Here is a 16,215-nt window from a genome sequence, read left to right on the forward strand (position 1 = left end):
TGTCACAGTAAATAACAGTGGAGAGCATTTGTTTGTGAAAAACCACTTAACTCTTTCTTTTTGAAACACCTATTTTTATCAGAATAAGACCGCCTTGGGGGAGAACCTGACTAATGTGGGGATCAACAGAGACAACGTGTCTGAGATCCTGCACATCTACATGGAGGCTCACTGTGAGCAGACACAGCTGGCTGCTCTGGCCCTCAGCCTCAGGACCAAAGCCTTCCAGGCCCACAGCCCCTCACAGAAGGCCTCCATGCTGGCGTTCCTGGTCAATGAGCTCTGCTGCAGTAAGGCTGTGATCAGGTGAGGGTCCTGCCTCCTTCTGAACCTCAGGCAAACTCTCCGTTTGGTAGGGCTGTAGTCTCAATGAACTAAATGTAGAGTAATCCTGGGGATTCTTAATGAACAAGTGTTCCTTATGTGCCTCAAGCAAACAAGTTGATCTCTGCCTGAGAGACCAAAAAATTGGCTTGTTTTATTCATGGGGGTTTTAACATTTGATGTATTAACCGAAGTACCAAAAGGAATAACGCAAATCGGGGTCTGATGGACAGTTTCACAGTGTTGCATCAAATCTTGTCATACATGTTTTAGTATCACTGCTTACACTTTGAAACAGCTGTGGTGCACACTGCAGTGTAGCGTAAAGAAATCGTCTTTGTACAAAAAGGTCACAGGAACATCTGTCTAAATATTGTCTGATGCATTGCAGTGAGATCGACAAAAACATTGATCACATGACCAACCTGAGGAAGGACAAGTGGGCTGTCGAGGGAAAACTTCGCAAGTGAGTATATGCATCCTATATAAGCTATTATCAGATGAAATGTAGCACATGAGACTGACTGTCCATTTTGACTTCAAAGACTGAGGAGCATCCACGCCAAGAAGAGCGGGAAGAAAGACAGTGTGGGAGGAGAGGACAGCCACACCTCTGTCACCCCCACTGCCAGAAACAAATGCAAGAGGAAAGAAGGGGACAGCGAGGAGGAAGAGGACGAGGATGACGACAGCGAGGACCAAGGAGACGACGATGACGATGATGAAGAAGAATCGGGTGGGAAGAAGGGGAAGAAATCTGAAATATGTGAAGAGGAGGTCAGTGACAGCATGATGCTCATAGTGTTTGTTATAGTGAATGTCAGCCGCTACACTGGCCTCTCACTAATGACACCTCTCCATCAGGATGACAGCGTACAATCAGCCAGCACGGAGGAGCTGGAGAAGCAGATAGAGAAAACACACAAAGTGAGTGGAATACTTTTTTCCCCTCATATCACGTCATCAAGGAATTTATAAAGTATAATTGAACCTGTTTTCTGTGTTTCTTTAGCAACAAAGTCAGATCAGACAGAAGCTATTTGACTCCTCCCACTTACTGCGCTCCATGACGATTGGTCAGGACCGCTACAAGAGGCGTTACTGGGTCCTTCCGCAGTGCAGTGGCCTCTTTGTGGAAGGCATGGAGAGCGGTGACGGTGCAAACCTTTATTTCATTTTTTTCGTTTTAGCCTTTAATTATTGTGATAATAATTAACTATTTATTTGCCACTTTTCAAAAACGAGAAATATGATTTACATGTCAAACGATCTAAAAGTGATATAACCTCGAGCAAATGAACTGTATACATGTATGAGAAAATGGCAGTTAGGAGATATATGACATTTTTGTACGTTGCCTGAGCTACCTTTTCCTGTCACTCAGGTTCTGAAGAGGAAGAGCAAGAGGAGAAACAAGTGAGAACTGCTCAGACAGTCAGGGTAAAAGAAGAGGAGCAGGAAGAGACAAAGAGCCCAGCACAGAGCAGAGAGTGTGAAACCCCCACAAAGGAGAGCCAGCAGGACAGTCTCAATCTCTTCCTCCAGAGACCCGGCTCCTTCTCTAAACTCAGCAAATTCCTGGAAGTCGCCAAAATGGCTCAAGACTCGGACATCAATTCTCACAATGGTCATTGTTCTAAAATCCCTCCAGCTGCATCTTGTCCCTCATATCCCACTTTTCAGCAGGGACTGATAGATAAAAGCGATACTTCAGTGCCACCTCTGCTCATAAACAGTCCCTGGATGACCTGCAGCCCTCAGTCTATGCTTCATGAGGACCAGCTCTCCAAGATGCTGATGGAGCAGCGCAACCAGTGGTTCAGCCTTTTGCCTCGCTCCTCCTGCGACGAGTCCTCCTCCTCCACCCCCGGCTCCAGCCCATCAGCCTCCGCCTCTCCACTGCAGACCGCCAGCACTAAATCCCCCCCCTCCCTCTCCCCTAATCCCCTAGCTGCAGCCAGTTTCAGTGCTTCTGCTGGGATTAATAACATGCAGCTGTCTGTCCTTCAGGTCGGTTTTCAACAATAAGTCAAAGTCAGCTTTATTGTCAAAATTACTACATGTGTTTTATACATCCAGAAATCTCGAGATACCGTTTCCCACAGTGTGACATATATACCGTAATTTTCGGACTATAAGCCGCGCCTTTTTTCCCATTTTTCGACGCTGCGGTTTATATAACGGTGCGGCTAATCTATGGATTTTTACAGCTAACGGCCACTAGGGGACCTCCTTAATCTATGGATTTTACAGGTTACAGTCCACCACCTTTAACTCTATGGGCTCTATGGGCTTTAAGCGGCGGGCTCCAGCAGGAAAAGCTGGAGGCTGGAAAAGAGTGAGACAGGTAGCGCGCAAAAGTAAAAGTGGAACCGAGAGCGGTACGAGAGACAGAACGAGAGCAAGACAGACAGACATTACGAGAGCGAGACAGTTTGTCCCCGTACCACTGGTTGAAAACCACTGCTGTAGATCACTGCCGGTACGTGCGCTGGGAGCGCACCGTTTAAGTTTGAAAGTTGAAAAGTTTGTGTGTCTGAAACGCTATGTGATACAGTACAGTTTACACAGCACAGTACATGTTCTGTAGCTACTATTGCACTAAATGGTAACACTTGAATACGTTATGCAAATATGCAACTTGTTTGTTGAAATGTTAATAAATGGGAGCTTCCTCAAACAGCCATCTCTTTCCCGACAATCCCCTCTGTGCACGAACCCTTACATATGGTAATTAAACATTAAAACACCTGCGGCTTATAGTCCAGTGCGGCTTATATATGTACACATCATTCAATTTAGCTGCTGCGGCTTATATTCAGGTGCGCCTTATAGTCCGAAAATTACGGTACATAAAACAAAACAAAAAGGGCCTAGATAAACCAGTAACGATTATTTGAGATCACGCTGTGCTTTTTATTAAAGGTCCCCTATTATATGGTTTTTCATCAATATATTATAGGTCTCAGATATATACAAAACATGTCTCTGAAGTGTTTGGCTCAAAATACCAAACAGATCGTGCATTGTAGCATCCCATAATCCCCTCTGTTTCAGCCCTGTTTCAAAAGTGCTGATTCTGGGTCCGTTATTTTAGATGAAAATAAGGAGTCACTCCCCACGCTCCTCTGAGAGATATTTGGTTAAAAAGAACACAATGGTGCTCTAGGAGGAGATTCAGGTGATAAGGTGGGGGGGGGTTAAACAAGCCAACAAATCGTTATGACGTCATAAAGTGACCAAAATCTGATCAGCTCATTTTCAGACAGGTTTTTATATAAATGGATCAGGACAAAAAGACAGAGAATCTTTTTTCCTGAAACTTTCAGAATCTCTGTACACAGAGGGGACACATGTTTATGTATAAAAGACATGAAGAAGTGAATTTTGCATAATAGGCGACCTTTAATACACTTGTTGGACTGTTTAACTGCAACATCCTTATACATTATGTGTTGATCTGATGGTCATTTAAAGTGTGTGTATTCTCCCCCCCCCCTCAACAAATACAGTCTGGCCTTCATCAAAGCAGACAGTGCAACGTGTCCACAGCAGCGAGTCCCATCCTGCCCTCCTCGGGGTCTTCTCTACCCCTCCTGCTGGATCTGTCCTCCCAGCATGCCGAGGGTAATGGCAACAGGGTCTTCTCCCTGGCAAACACCAGCTCTGTCAACAAGAGCGAGACCCCAGAGCCCCTGAGTGACAGGCCCGAGTGTGCCTCGTCCCCTGCTGAGGAAGTGGCCAAGACCCAGGACTACCCTCGTCCTCAGCCAGTCCCCGAGGGTAAGAACGGCTCACTGCCAGTGCGCACAAGTCAAATATGGTGGTCTGTTCACTGCCCAGACAGACTGTCACTCAGTTTAACGTTTCTATCTTGCTCAAAAGAAAAAAATAAACCATTTTGTGAGAATAGTTTTTTAATGTGTTTGTTGGCAGAGATGCTGTGTGGCTGGTGGAGGGTGGCAGACATGGAGGAACTGCAAAGTCTGGTCAAGGCCCTCCATAGCCGAGGAATCAGAGAGAAGGCCCTGCAAAAACAGATCCAAAAACATATCGAGTACAGGACCCAGCTCTGTGCCAACAGCAAAGATGGTTGGTGCACATTTTCTCTGCTCTCTTTTTTTGTATTTGTTTGTTTATTTATTTGGTTGTTTTACACATATAAATAGAAATCCCATTGAAGAAAGAAAGGTGTTAAGGATTATATAATAAAGCACACTATAAGGACAACAGGTTAAATTGTGCCAGTACATTTTCAATTTACATTTGACAAGATTTCACATACATAAGTGTGGCAAGGCAAGTGTATTTATACAGCACCTTTCAACACAAGGCAATTCAAAGTGCTTTACAAAAATGAAAGACATTAAGAAAATGGCATTTGAAAACAGTCATTGTGTGCTGTTAATAAATGATAGAAGAAATATCAAACGACATGCAGTGACATTTAAATGACGTTATCAGATCTTTTATTATTTACATTAAATATCATACAGTTGCTTACAGTAAACAGTAATTAGTTTTATGTATGCTGTGGTGGCAGCGATAGATGTGTCAGAGCTGGAGGAGCAGGAGGTGAGCGAGGAGGCGGTGGAGAGTTGGTGTGTGGAGGAGCAGGCCATGGAGGAGGACATCAGCCTACTGCAGCAGGTGGAGGGTCTGGAGAGGAGGGTGGTCTCTGCCAGCCTGCAGGTTAAGGTACCTGTACCCTACTCTCTTATCTTTGTTAGGCTCATATCCAAAGTAGATTTCATGAGTAATTATTCAATGTATGCTTGTCCCTGTCCGGTTCCTTCACTTTGTCTTCATATTAATTACTGTGTCATCAAATGTGATGATGTCTCTCTCAGGGTTGGATGCATCCTGAGCGGCAGTCAGACTGGGAGGATCTGGTCTATCATGAGCACAAGCTCTTATCTTCCCCGGCTGCAGAAAGGAAAGGACAGAGAGAAAGCAGCCAGGAGGAACTTCCTGGCAGTGTGGTGCGACAGCCCGACAATCCTCTTGATATAGCTGTCATCAGGCTGGCAGAGCTGGAGAGGAACATCGAGCGAAGGTACGGAGGAAAAAAACCAGCTCTTTAAGAACAACCTTCAGATCAGATGGGATAAGGTCACTCTAGCTGCTCCTCACTGTGGTGCATCGGTGAAGTGCAGGTTCATACCGAACTAGGGCTGCATTTAGCAAGTATTTTCATTTTCAAATGATTTGCAGATTATTTCTCTAGATTCATAGATTAATTGTTTGGTCTATAACACGTCAAAAGATAAAAGAATTCCTATAAGATAAGATAGGACTTTATTTAGGGCTGCTCAATTAATCGTATTTTAATCGAGATTACGATTATGGCTCGCAACGATTACGAAAACAACAAAATAAAACGATAATTTTTTTATTATTATTATGTTTTTAAATTTAAAAAAAAATGTTGGTTCAGGGTAATCAACTGTTAAAAACATACTGTTCACATTTTTTCTCTCCAATAAATTGATGCTTTCAATCGAATTTAATAATCGCAATTACAATTATTGACCCAAATAATCGAGATTATGATTTTTGCCATAATCGAGCAGCCCTAACTTTATTTATCCCGAAGGAAATTGTTGTGCCAGAGTTATACAATAAACGCAGCAGCATCCCATCCCAGTTCCTCAAAGTCTCATTTTATTTTTGATATGTCTTGTTTCGTCAGTTCATCACCCAACAATGTGAACTTTGATATATTATACATTAAAAAACAAACGAAGCAGGAACACTCAATATTTGAGTGGTTAAATAAACCAGCCTTATCTGGGATTATTAAATTACTTTAAAGAATAATTATTAGCAAAATAGTTAGTGATTGTTTTTCTTCCACACTCGTTTTAGACATTTTTAATCTCACAGTATTCTTCGTAGACAAAGGTCTTATGTTAGCACTTATCATCCTTTAGTTCGATAATGTCCCAGACTGTAGTGACTGCAGTCTCTCTTTCTGTAACCTCAAAGCAGAGAGGAGGAGGTTGCCCCGGGGATGAGGTTGTGGCGTAAAGCCCTCGGTGAAGTCCGCAGCTCGGCTCAGCTGTCGCTCTGCGTCCAGCAGCTGCAGAAATCCATTTCCTGGGAACGATCCATCATGAAAGTGGTAACGGTCACTCTCGCTCTCATAATCACAGAAGAGTTTAAATCCTTTCATCAGATATAAATTCAGACACCAATTTACAGCATAAGTCTCATTACATCTTATATTAATATCGAATACAAATACTAGTACACAAGCCTCTAGAAGGCAATTAAAGATAACACAAGAAATCTGTACACTCCATCATTACCATTATCAGATAATAGGCAATCATTAACAAATCAACATCATGCAATATGCCTGACAGCACATAATTGCATAAATCACTATTTTTCTTTTACCTTATGATTCATTTTCACTTCAGCCTTCCACAGATGCAATGCAGTTTGACATAATTTCACTTTTCACCATTGACTTAACAATATTTCTCACTACCTTGGCATCTATCCAGTATTACTACAATAAATTGTTCGAATTTAATAGGGTGAACATGAAATCCAATAAGGCAAATTTAAAATGCATTAGTAGTTTGACCTCACTCCCGTGAACATATATCTGGTGTTTCCAGCACTGCCAGCTCTGTCATAAGGGGGATAATGAAGAGCTGCTGTTACTCTGTGATGGCTGTGACAAAGGCTGCCACACTTATTGCCAGAAACCCAAGATCACCACGGTACCGGACGGTGACTGGTTCTGTCCCACATGTGTAGAGAAGGTACACCAGAATCCACTATAACAGTACATCTAATTGACACATGATGATATAGCCGTATCATGAGTGATTATAATATGATATGTTTAGTGTGTCTCTTCACCAGTCTCCTGTGTGCTCTGTCATTCAGGAGAGCGGTCTATCCCCCCGAGGTAGGAGGCAGCAGAGCCGAACAGCTGGAGGAGGGAAGAAGGGCAGTGAGGTAAAACGAAACGGTAAACCATCTGTGGTGGGAGAGCTCATCAAAGAGGAGGCTGCCGGCAGCAACAGCGTGCCAAAGAAAGGTACCAAGGAGTTCAAAAAGAGGAGAGGAGACGACAGCCCCCCCGGATCCCAGGCCAGACATGACAGTCCTGTCCCCTGTGTGAAGAAAGCCAAAACGGCCAAAGACAGCAACACAAATGGACTGACGAAGTGCCGGTACGATCAAACACATCCTCACTGCAAGCATAGCAGCATTTCCTCTTATCACTGTTTGAAATAAAGTTATTTTTTAACTATTCTCCTGTGATACATTTACAAGAAAGAAACTCCCCAGGCAGTCATGAACCAACATGACAATTTCATCCTGTCCTTTTATATCGTATCTAATATGTTTCAAAACGTTTCTTTATACTAGTGTCACTCAATTGAAATGATTTTCCATTCAACTTTCATTTGTTCTCTCCAGAGTGCTGCTGGCGGAGCTGGAGGCTCATCAGGACGCCTGGCCCTTCCTCACGCCTGTCAACCAGAAAGCCGTCCCTGGATACAGGAAGGTCATCAAAAAGCCCATGGACCTCTCCACCATCAGAGAAAAGCTCACCAACAACCAGTATGTGTGTTACTCTCATACCATGTGATATCATTTGTATTTCATACTGTATAGTGTATATCATAAATGTCTGATTTTTTTGTTCCTTCTCTTAAACGTACCACACTTTAATCTCTAAACGTTTTTCCTGAAATGTAACCCCCTTCCCTGGCTATGCATTTTTGTTTTAACTATACTGCTCTTATCATGCCGTCTTACATTATATGTATAACATCTATATATTTCCCATTTTTAAATGTCAATGGTGCATATAAGTAAACAAATCCCTTTCTCCTGATACAGGTACTTGAATCTGGAAACTTTCATCGCTGATGTGAACCTGATTTTTGATAACTGTGAAAAATTCAATGAAGATGATTCAGAAATTGGACGAGCTGGCCACAGCATGAGGAGGTTTTTTGACAAACGATGGACTGAACTGCTGGATTGAAAATGTTTCAGTGTTGACTTTCTACGCTCCTCTACATATTAAACTTCATCTTTGGTGTGGGAGGACTTTTTCTTCACCTGAGACACTAAGTCCATAAACGGGTTTAAATGACACTGATTTGCAATGTGAAAGGACACATTCTCCAGAAGGGAAAACAACTTCAAGCATTAATATCTGAAAGTGCAATACTGTTTTCTTCATCAAAATGCACTGACTCTTGTACTCAATATTGTCATTGGGAATTAAAGATGGCCATAGTAGATAGGCCTTCGGCTTTTTTTTAACATCATTACTTTAGTTTATTGTATATGCGTGTATTTATTTTTTGAAGTATTTATGTTACCGTCAGTCTCATCTAAGAAAAAAACAGGAAATGGCACACAGCTTTAAAAAAAAAATCTAAAGATTGTTTTAGGGACGATTGAACAAGCCAATCAAAAAAATGTTTACAGCTTTTGACTTTAGGTTGCCAGCAGTTCTACTGTTATTTGTGTAATATACAAGGAGGTATCACTGTCACTATTTACAGGACTTATTTCTTAGATAGTGTGTAAATACAGTACAGTCTTGTTAAAATATTGTCAATGCATAAGGATGATTGTAGCACTTCATGTGTCTCATACTGTACTCTGCCTGTGCTGAATACCCACTCACAACACTGCTCTCCTCAGTATTGTAGTGCCTGACCTCTGACCTCTAAACAGTGTATGGAGTGGTGCGTTGTTTTTCTATGTGTACTGTACGTGTGTCCTGCACAGTATACTGTATAGAGCCCTTACCCAAAATGTAAAACACTTCTGAACTTCTCTTCTAAAAAGAATTGATGTGGTGCATATAATGTGTTTCATCTCCAAGCATTCCCCTCAGCCGGAGTCTTGTCAGACATCCTGAGGGCAGACATGAAACCTGCGCTGGGCTTTAATCCAGCTGGGAGTCGGACAGAGTCACGGTCCATCAGAGACGTCTCCAGACAGCTGAAGTCAGGAGACTTGAAGAAGTAACTGTATTTTATTATGAATATTGTGAAATGAGTAGCAACTTTTGTGGGAGTATTATTTTTCAATAGTGGATGTGTGGCACAGAAAAAATAAACCTGTTTTTCAAAAACAAGGCCCTTACTGTCTTCCCTATTTATTTATCTGGTATTTATGAATAAAAGACTTCATTTGAAACATACTACAAGGCACCTTTTTATTTATTATATTTAATTGTGATCCACTTAAGGAGAAAGTATTACACGTGTAATCCACTACAGGCATTTCACAGCTATACCTTCATTTCACACTAGTAACCTCAAGAGTCAAATTAACATACAAAACATGATCATCAAATAACATATTGAGAATTGTTTAGGATGAAACTACCCAAGGTAAAAGGTATTTAACATTGGCACCACCTCCATCGACATTAAAGCAGTTTTAACATGTTTTTCCTGTCAATTATAATCCAATCAAACACAAAAAAGAGACATTCTGGATAATGAGTAGGCTACCTTTTGAATTTAGCAGGCCTAATGCTTTCAATAAAATAGGAATGGACTATGAACATCATGCAGCTAATTACTCACCTGACTGATAGTAGTAGTGCAAGATAATAAGACTTGTAACTTGGAAGAGGAAATAAATACTTGAAACTGTGGCCACATGAGGAGCAACAGTTTGACTCAGTCCACCAACTCTCCTCTTTTACAAGTGGATATTTAGGTATTTTGCGCCACCTTGTGAGTGAACCGCTCAGAGCCAACCAGTCACAAGATGGTGTCAATACTTTGCACTCTTCTTCACCACACAGCCGAAGTCAGCCATGGAGCTTTCTCCCGCTCTCCTCGCGTCCTGCTCGGGAGATGAAACTCTGTGTTTATAGCACAGACCTCTCGGAGCTTCGTTTCTCTGCTCTTTCGGGCCACTACTACGGCCTTTAGCGTCTGATTTATGGACGGATCCACCATGGTTGGGGGCTCGCAGGCAGGTGAGGAGGTGGTACAGTGTGGGCCAGACAATCACGTAGGCCTACAGAGTTAAAGCTGCAGATCAGACAGACACTATTTAAGAGCAAATAAGGTCCTGTTTCCTAGTTCCAGCCTCACAGTAACATTTTAAAGCTGCTATCTTAAGGCCTATTTCAATGAACACTGTACTACTGGAGGTAACTTTAGAGCAAGTCCTTAGTCCCATTGGATCTTAGAACAACAAACTCCATTGGAACTTTTAAAAGTAAATTAAAGACCTATAGGTAATTTTAGCAGTAGGCTATCAGTGTTCATGTTAATTTGTTTTATGGTTCTGTGATAAAAACTATTTCTGTTTGTTTACAGACTGTTTTTAATTATGCTCCTCACTCTTTATTTTGTATCTTGTCTTACTCAGAAAAGCACTTTAGGCTGCATCTTGCATGAAAGGTGCTTTATAAATAACGTTTATTAGGCCTAGCCCTCAAACATCAACTTAATTCAGACTTGTTTGGGTTAGTCCTACATTCAGCCTAGTCTTCACTCAATGCTCTAGAAAGATTAGAGCTCGCTCACTACTATACGCTGGTTAAACAATGCAGAAGCATGGGAGTAATAACCACAACCAGCGAGACAAGTATGCTGATGTGTAACCAAGTCTTTATCAGAAGATCACAGCTTTTACAGGAACCCCGAGGCTGCTGTCTTGTATCCCTTAGTTTGAAAATGGTGGTGTTTTTGTGACTATTAAAGGTCCAGTGCAATGCAAGTGTTATGGCCTGCTGCTCCTCTCCCTGTGGCCAGATGTTAGTGACCGGCTGCACCCATGGAGACCTCGAACTGTGGGACCAGGATATCGATCTCCTGCAAGAAGGACGCCCATGACCTCTGAGTCACCTGCAGATTTGCACCACAGTTTAAAGTCAGTGAGATATTTCAGTGTTAAAAGGGTCAGTCTACCCATGTCACCAAAAATACCTTTCCACCTATTATTCACCTATCCATATTGGTTTCTTAACATGCAACTAGTTTTGTTCATTATGTTATTTACTAATAAAGCTTTGTGTTCATACCTTTTCCTGTTAATCATTGTTAACTGAAAAATCTTTGTGTTGTGGAACAACTAATCAAATCATTTGAAGATATTATCATTTAAACTGGCGAACATAATTGTTTGTCTTTTTTCTGACTTTTCATTAACTAGATGGAATTGATTTATCATAAGAAACAGTCTAATTTAATGATTGAAAATTAAATGAAAGTAGTTTCAGTATCTTGAAACAGAACACTATCTTAGATATTCACGGTGAACATTTTCAGTATTTCTTAAGTAAAGAGAAAGCTACAAAAGTACTTCAGTCTTTTGGGTTTTTGCGTGCCCTTATCCTTCAAGTGTTTTATTTTTCAGTCGGCCCCTAGTTGATTGTTCATAACATAAATTCATTCTGAACAGAAAATTAAATAATCCTTTCACAGTTAGCAAACAGTTAAAAGCAACCTTTAGCATTTCTATCCACAAATCCGAATGACAGTCAGACAGTGTTTGTTATTTTTCAGTTTTGGGAATAAAAAGCCCTTAAATCCCTTTAATCCAAACACAATATATATCCTATACAAGACGATGCTTGCCTAGTGTTGACACCCTTCACAAACAGGCCATTGGAGGGTATTTGTCTTCCTTTTATATTAAAATCCGTCAAGCATGAACATTGAGAAATGTGGCTGTTTTTCATTCTGCAGATGGATGCCGTGTGGAGTTTCGACTGGCCTCCTGTGGACAGGAAAGCCAGCTGAACATCCGAGTTGTTTCCCAGAATGAAGGAGCAGGTAGGATGACCCCTCTGTCCGCTTCCTCAACTAAAAGCTGCCTCCCTCCATCTCCCATGAGAGAGAGAGAGAGAGAGAGAGAGAGAGAGAGAGAACCTGCTGACTGCTTTAACCTTGGAATCGCTCTGCAGAATAGAGGAATTGTATTAGTGTGAGGAATAAATCAGCTGCAGACTGAGTCATTAATAATGGATCACTTTAAGACATCTTGCTGAAATACAGCAGCTGCGGAGAAGTGTGTGTGTGTGTGTGTGTGTTGAAGTTGGAGAAGAGGTCAGGTGCATACAGTATATCCACTGTGACATTTATATCTTGTAAGAGCCGCAGCAGAACAAGAACATGTCGTGTATGTTCATTCGTTGTGTAACCTGCCTGCAGACTGGATTTTCGTTAGCGTTTGAACACACTCCATGTTGTTAGTGCTTAAAATGAGTTGCCGTGGTAACGTCCGTTTCTGGGGTGGATTGGATGTGTCCCACGTGGTGACCCGCTGCGTCCACTGGGATTTTTTTAAATCTCAGTGCAGCTTGTATAAACACATGCCCGTCCTCGTTTCGTTTTTGTTTAAATGTATTTTTCACATAATGTTTTTTACTGTTGGGAGGTTTCAAGGACTCCGCCTAACTGAAATGTGCATTTCTTTTTCGTCTATGAAAGAGGATTTCGTGCTTGAAACCCTATTGCATTCTTTTAGGACAAAAAGACTGAAGTGCAGATGATTCAGGAGAGCAAGGTGCCCTTCCTGCAGCTGTGATCACTAGTCTGTATGGAACATTTTCCTCCTCCTGGCTGACTGTGTTTGCAGCCCCATATTCTAATGCTCCATATCCAGAGGATTTCAGCAACGAGGGTCACATTTTTCATGTTGTCAGATTTGCAGCCTGTTTTCTAATTTACGCATACCCTTTCAATCACACCTCACATTTAGTTTAATTTCAAAAGTGTAGACTCTTTTATTTCATCGGCTTTAATAATGTGTTTTTTCCTCACTGAGATGTGAGAGTGATCACTTCAAATAATGAGAATGCAGGCAAATAGTAAATTAGGCTCCTGCATAGCCCAAAAACAGCTTTTTACAATGATGGAGAGGAGGGAGTTTACATTTCGAAACGCATGTATTTACACACAGATCATTTTAATGCAGCTGAAGACCAATTGATGTAACATACTGCAGGATTATTGTATGATGAAGTATTACTGCATACTACTCAGTGTTTTTGTATCTTAAACTGAGAATATTTCACATTTACCGCCAACATTGCTTTGCTACCTGTCAGCAGGTGGCACAACACGTGGAAAACTGACAAAAGTTTGTGTATTTATATATATTAATATATACATATGCGTGTGTGTGTGTGTGTGTGTGTGTGTGTGTGTGTGTGTGTGTTTGTGTTTGTGTTCTCCCTCAGCCTGTGACTGTGAAGCTGCTACACACTCCCACCTGGTCATGTCAGCTCCGTTGTGTCTTGTGTGTGTCTCTTATGGATCGAGAGCTGCCTGATCCTTGGGGTTAGGACACTCACTCATCTCACTCTTCTCTCACGCGGAGCACACAACCAACACACACACACAGACAACACACACAAACTGGCAGCACGACCAAACACAACACACACCACACTAGACACACAACAACCATGAACACCACACACACACACACAACAACGACACACCAACCACGCACAACACACACACAGGGCACACACACCACGGTGCCTGTAAGCACAGCACCACACTCATCACAGATCTGACTCGCTACGGGGCCTGAGGGAGGAGCCATACACAGAATAAATCATCCCCTCTACACTCCACCTAACTCATATCTCGACCATCTATGCTGACACACCACTGCGTCCCAATCTTCGTCTTTTCTAATTTACATTGAGTTATTATTATACTTGTTAAATCATGCCACATGTTGGGATATATATAACGAATACGCTCTCTGACAAAACTCTGTATCTCTCTTTGTCAGCTTTTCCACGTTGTTGTGCCACCTGCCTGACAGGGTAGCAAAGCAATGTTGCGCTGGTGGTGTTCAAAATCTTCTTTTGTTCTGTATGGGTAAACAAGCAGGACATGCCTAACATAGCTGAGCACTGCTGTAGATAATTCTCTCTCGCCAGTTTACAGATGTGTGTATGTGTGATCGCTTAGTGATCTATGTTATTGTCTGCCTGCTTCTCTGGCTTCGTACACGTACTGCCAGAGTTAATCTCGTGTTTTTGTCTTTGAATCCAATTTTGTATTTCGATTATTCCTGAGGGAGAACACAAACACAAACACACACACACACACACACACACACACACACACACACACACGCATATGTATATATTAATATATATAAATACACAAACTTTTGTCAGTTTTCCACGTGTTGTGCCACCTGCTGACAGGTAGCAAAGCAATGTTGGCGGTAAATGTGAAATATTCTCAGTTTAAGATACAAAAACACTGAGTAGTATGCAGTAATACTTCATCATACAATAATCCTGCAGTATGTTACATCAATTGGTCTTCAGCTGCATTAAAATGATCTGTGTGTAAATACATGCGTTTCGAAATGTAAACTCCCTCCTCTCCATCATTGTAAAAAGCTGTTTTTGGGCTATGCAGGAGCCTAATTTACTATTTGCCTGCATTCTCATTATTTGAAGTGATCACTCTCACATCTCAGTGAGGAAAAAACACATTATTAAAGCCGATGAAATAAAAGAGTCTACACTTTTGAAATTAAACTAAATGTGAGGTGTGATTGAAAGGGTATGCGTAAATTAGAAAACAGGCTGCAAATCTGACAACATGAAAAATGTGACCCTCGTTGCTGAAATCCTCTGGATATGGAGCATTAGAATATGGGGCTGCAAACACAGTCAGCCAGGAGGAGGAAAATGTTCCATACAGACTAGTGATCACAGCTGCAGGAAGGGCACCTTGCTCTCCTGAATCATCTGCACTTCAGTCTTTTTGTCCTAAAAGAATGCAATAGGGTTTCAAGCACGAAATCCTCTTTCATAGACGAAAAAGAAATGCACATTTCAGTTAGGCGGAGTCCTTGAAACCTCCCAACAGTAAAAAACATTATGTGAAAAATACATTTAAACAAAAACGAAACGAGGACGGGCATGTGTTTATACAAGCTGCACTGAGATTTAAAAAAATCCCAGTGGACGCAGCGGGTCACCACGTGGGACACATCCAATCCACCCCAGAAACGGACGTTACCACGGCAACTCATTTTAAGCACGTTAGTGCTTAAAATGAGTTGCCGTGGTAACGTCCGTTTCTGGGGTGGATTGGATGTGTCCCACGTGGTGACCCGCTGCGTCCACTGGGATTTTTTTAAATCTCNGGGGGTGTGAAGTTAAAACGTTGAGAATAAAGTTGAACTTTCATGGTGAGTGACCCATTCGTATGGGCTTGAAAGTGTTGAGAGGTGGAAACACATATTGCTGTTGGAATCCTTTCATGGGATTTACTGGCATTAACAAAAACGTTGAATAAGAATCTTTGTTCACCAAAGCACCTTTGTTCATATAATTTAGGTTCACCCATCAGAGGGTTCCATTTCAAATCCCTGGACAAAATCACAAGAAAAGCTTTTCATCACATGCATAACGGACTCAAAAGACAAGATGTTTCCAGGACACAAAGACATGAAATGATCTGAAACACCTTTGCAAGACTCTCATGACTATATGAACATAAAGAACGAAACACAGCAGGAGTTTACTGCGAATACCTTTCTAAAAGAAAACAGAGTGGTAGATCTATTTACCTTGGCACACTGTCTGCCTTCATTTATCAGCTGTAGAGAAACCTCAAAGGGAATAACTTAATGTGAATAGAGAGAACTCACCGAGATTAAAAGAAAGGGGGATAAAGAGAGGCATAAAAAGGCAGATCTCCATTGAGTTGGAATCTGCTTTATCAACCTGACTGACTGATGGCAGATGCGGTGATGAAGCTTCGAGGCCTCCAGATGTCTAACGATTGCTAACTTTTCATTTAGTGTTCCAAATGTTTGCTTTCATGTTGGGTTGGGACTTTTTTTTTTTTAAGGAGGATTCACCTCCATAACATCAGCCCTCTGAGG

The 16,215-nt window shown here is 41.6% G+C and overlaps 1 protein-coding gene across 3 annotated transcripts in view; it reads left to right on the forward strand.

The window, feature by feature from the left end:
- The window catches only part of baz2bb (bromodomain adjacent to zinc finger domain, 2Bb), a 46,157-nt gene extending 36,705 nt beyond the window's left edge, over positions 1-9,452 (forward strand). For 2 of the 3 annotated variants that reach the window (XM_010782534.1, XM_010782536.1), the window contains 15 exons: positions 83-306; positions 716-790; positions 870-1,101; positions 1,189-1,251; positions 1,337-1,481; positions 1,709-2,334; positions 3,837-4,107; positions 4,261-4,416; positions 4,868-5,022; positions 5,175-5,380; positions 6,316-6,448; positions 6,954-7,100; positions 7,228-7,517; positions 7,768-7,911; positions 8,194-9,452. In XM_010782534.1, coding sequence (XP_010780836.1) covers positions 83-306; positions 716-790; positions 870-1,101; positions 1,189-1,251; positions 1,337-1,481; positions 1,709-2,334; positions 3,837-4,107; positions 4,261-4,416; positions 4,868-5,022; positions 5,175-5,380; positions 6,316-6,448; positions 6,954-7,100; positions 7,228-7,517; positions 7,768-7,911; positions 8,194-8,341 — 3,015 coding nt within the window. In that variant the 3' untranslated portion in view covers positions 8,342-9,452. The remainder of the gene's footprint in view (positions 1-82; positions 307-715; positions 791-869; positions 1,102-1,188; positions 1,252-1,336; positions 1,482-1,708; positions 2,335-3,836; positions 4,108-4,260; positions 4,417-4,867; positions 5,023-5,174; positions 5,381-6,315; positions 6,449-6,953; positions 7,101-7,227; positions 7,518-7,767; positions 7,912-8,193) is intronic. The other variant, XM_010782535.1, reaches the window with a different exon arrangement.
- Positions 9,453-16,215: the final 6,763 nt, after the last annotated feature.

This window comes from Notothenia coriiceps, unplaced genomic scaffold, assembly GCF_000735185.1.
Source record: "Notothenia coriiceps isolate Sejong01 unplaced genomic scaffold, NC01 NC01_scaffold00024667, whole genome shotgun sequence".
In the NCBI taxonomy this organism is placed as follows: Eukaryota; Metazoa; Chordata; class Actinopteri; order Perciformes; family Nototheniidae; genus Notothenia; species Notothenia coriiceps.